This window comes from Geospiza fortis, unplaced genomic scaffold, assembly GCF_000277835.1.
Source record: "Geospiza fortis unplaced genomic scaffold, GeoFor_1.0 scaffold29, whole genome shotgun sequence".
Classification (NCBI taxonomy): domain Eukaryota; kingdom Metazoa; phylum Chordata; class Aves; order Passeriformes; family Thraupidae; genus Geospiza; species Geospiza fortis.
Genome location: NW_005054349.1, coordinates 895,028 through 895,350, shown reverse-complemented (window position 1 = coordinate 895,350; position 323 = coordinate 895,028). Strand labels below are relative to the sequence as shown.

The 323-nt window shown below is 64.4% G+C and overlaps 1 protein-coding gene across 1 annotated transcript in view; it reads right to left on the bottom strand.

The window, feature by feature from the left end:
- Window positions 1-323, bottom strand: part of TSPAN6 (tetraspanin 6) — a 5,450-nt gene that overhangs the window by 3,820 nt on the left and 1,307 nt on the right. Inside the window, exon 3 of the mRNA XM_005423278.2 lies at window positions 137-235. Coding sequence (XP_005423335.1) covers window positions 137-235 — 99 coding nt within the window. The remainder of the gene's footprint in view (window positions 1-136; window positions 236-323) is intronic.

Here is a 323-nt window from a genome sequence, read left to right as displayed (position 1 = left end):
CATTCCTGCCTGCTGCCAGCCTGGGGCTCTCGCCCATTCCCAGCCCGGGGCCCTCAGTCATCCCCACCTGGGGCTCTCAGCCATCCCCGTGCTGTCCCACCTGGGGCTCTCAGCCATCCCCACCTGGGGCTCTCACCGTTCTCTGGATGGTGTCCACAGCCTCGCTGTGTGGATCTGCAGTCACGTTGTAGTCCTTCAAGGCCAGTTCCAGGTTGCTCTCAAAGCTGGTTTTTATCTGTAGGACAGAGGTGTCAGGGCCGTGCTGTCCCTCCTGCCCTGCCCTGCTGTCCCTCCAGCCTCGCCCTGCTGTCCCTCCCGCCCTG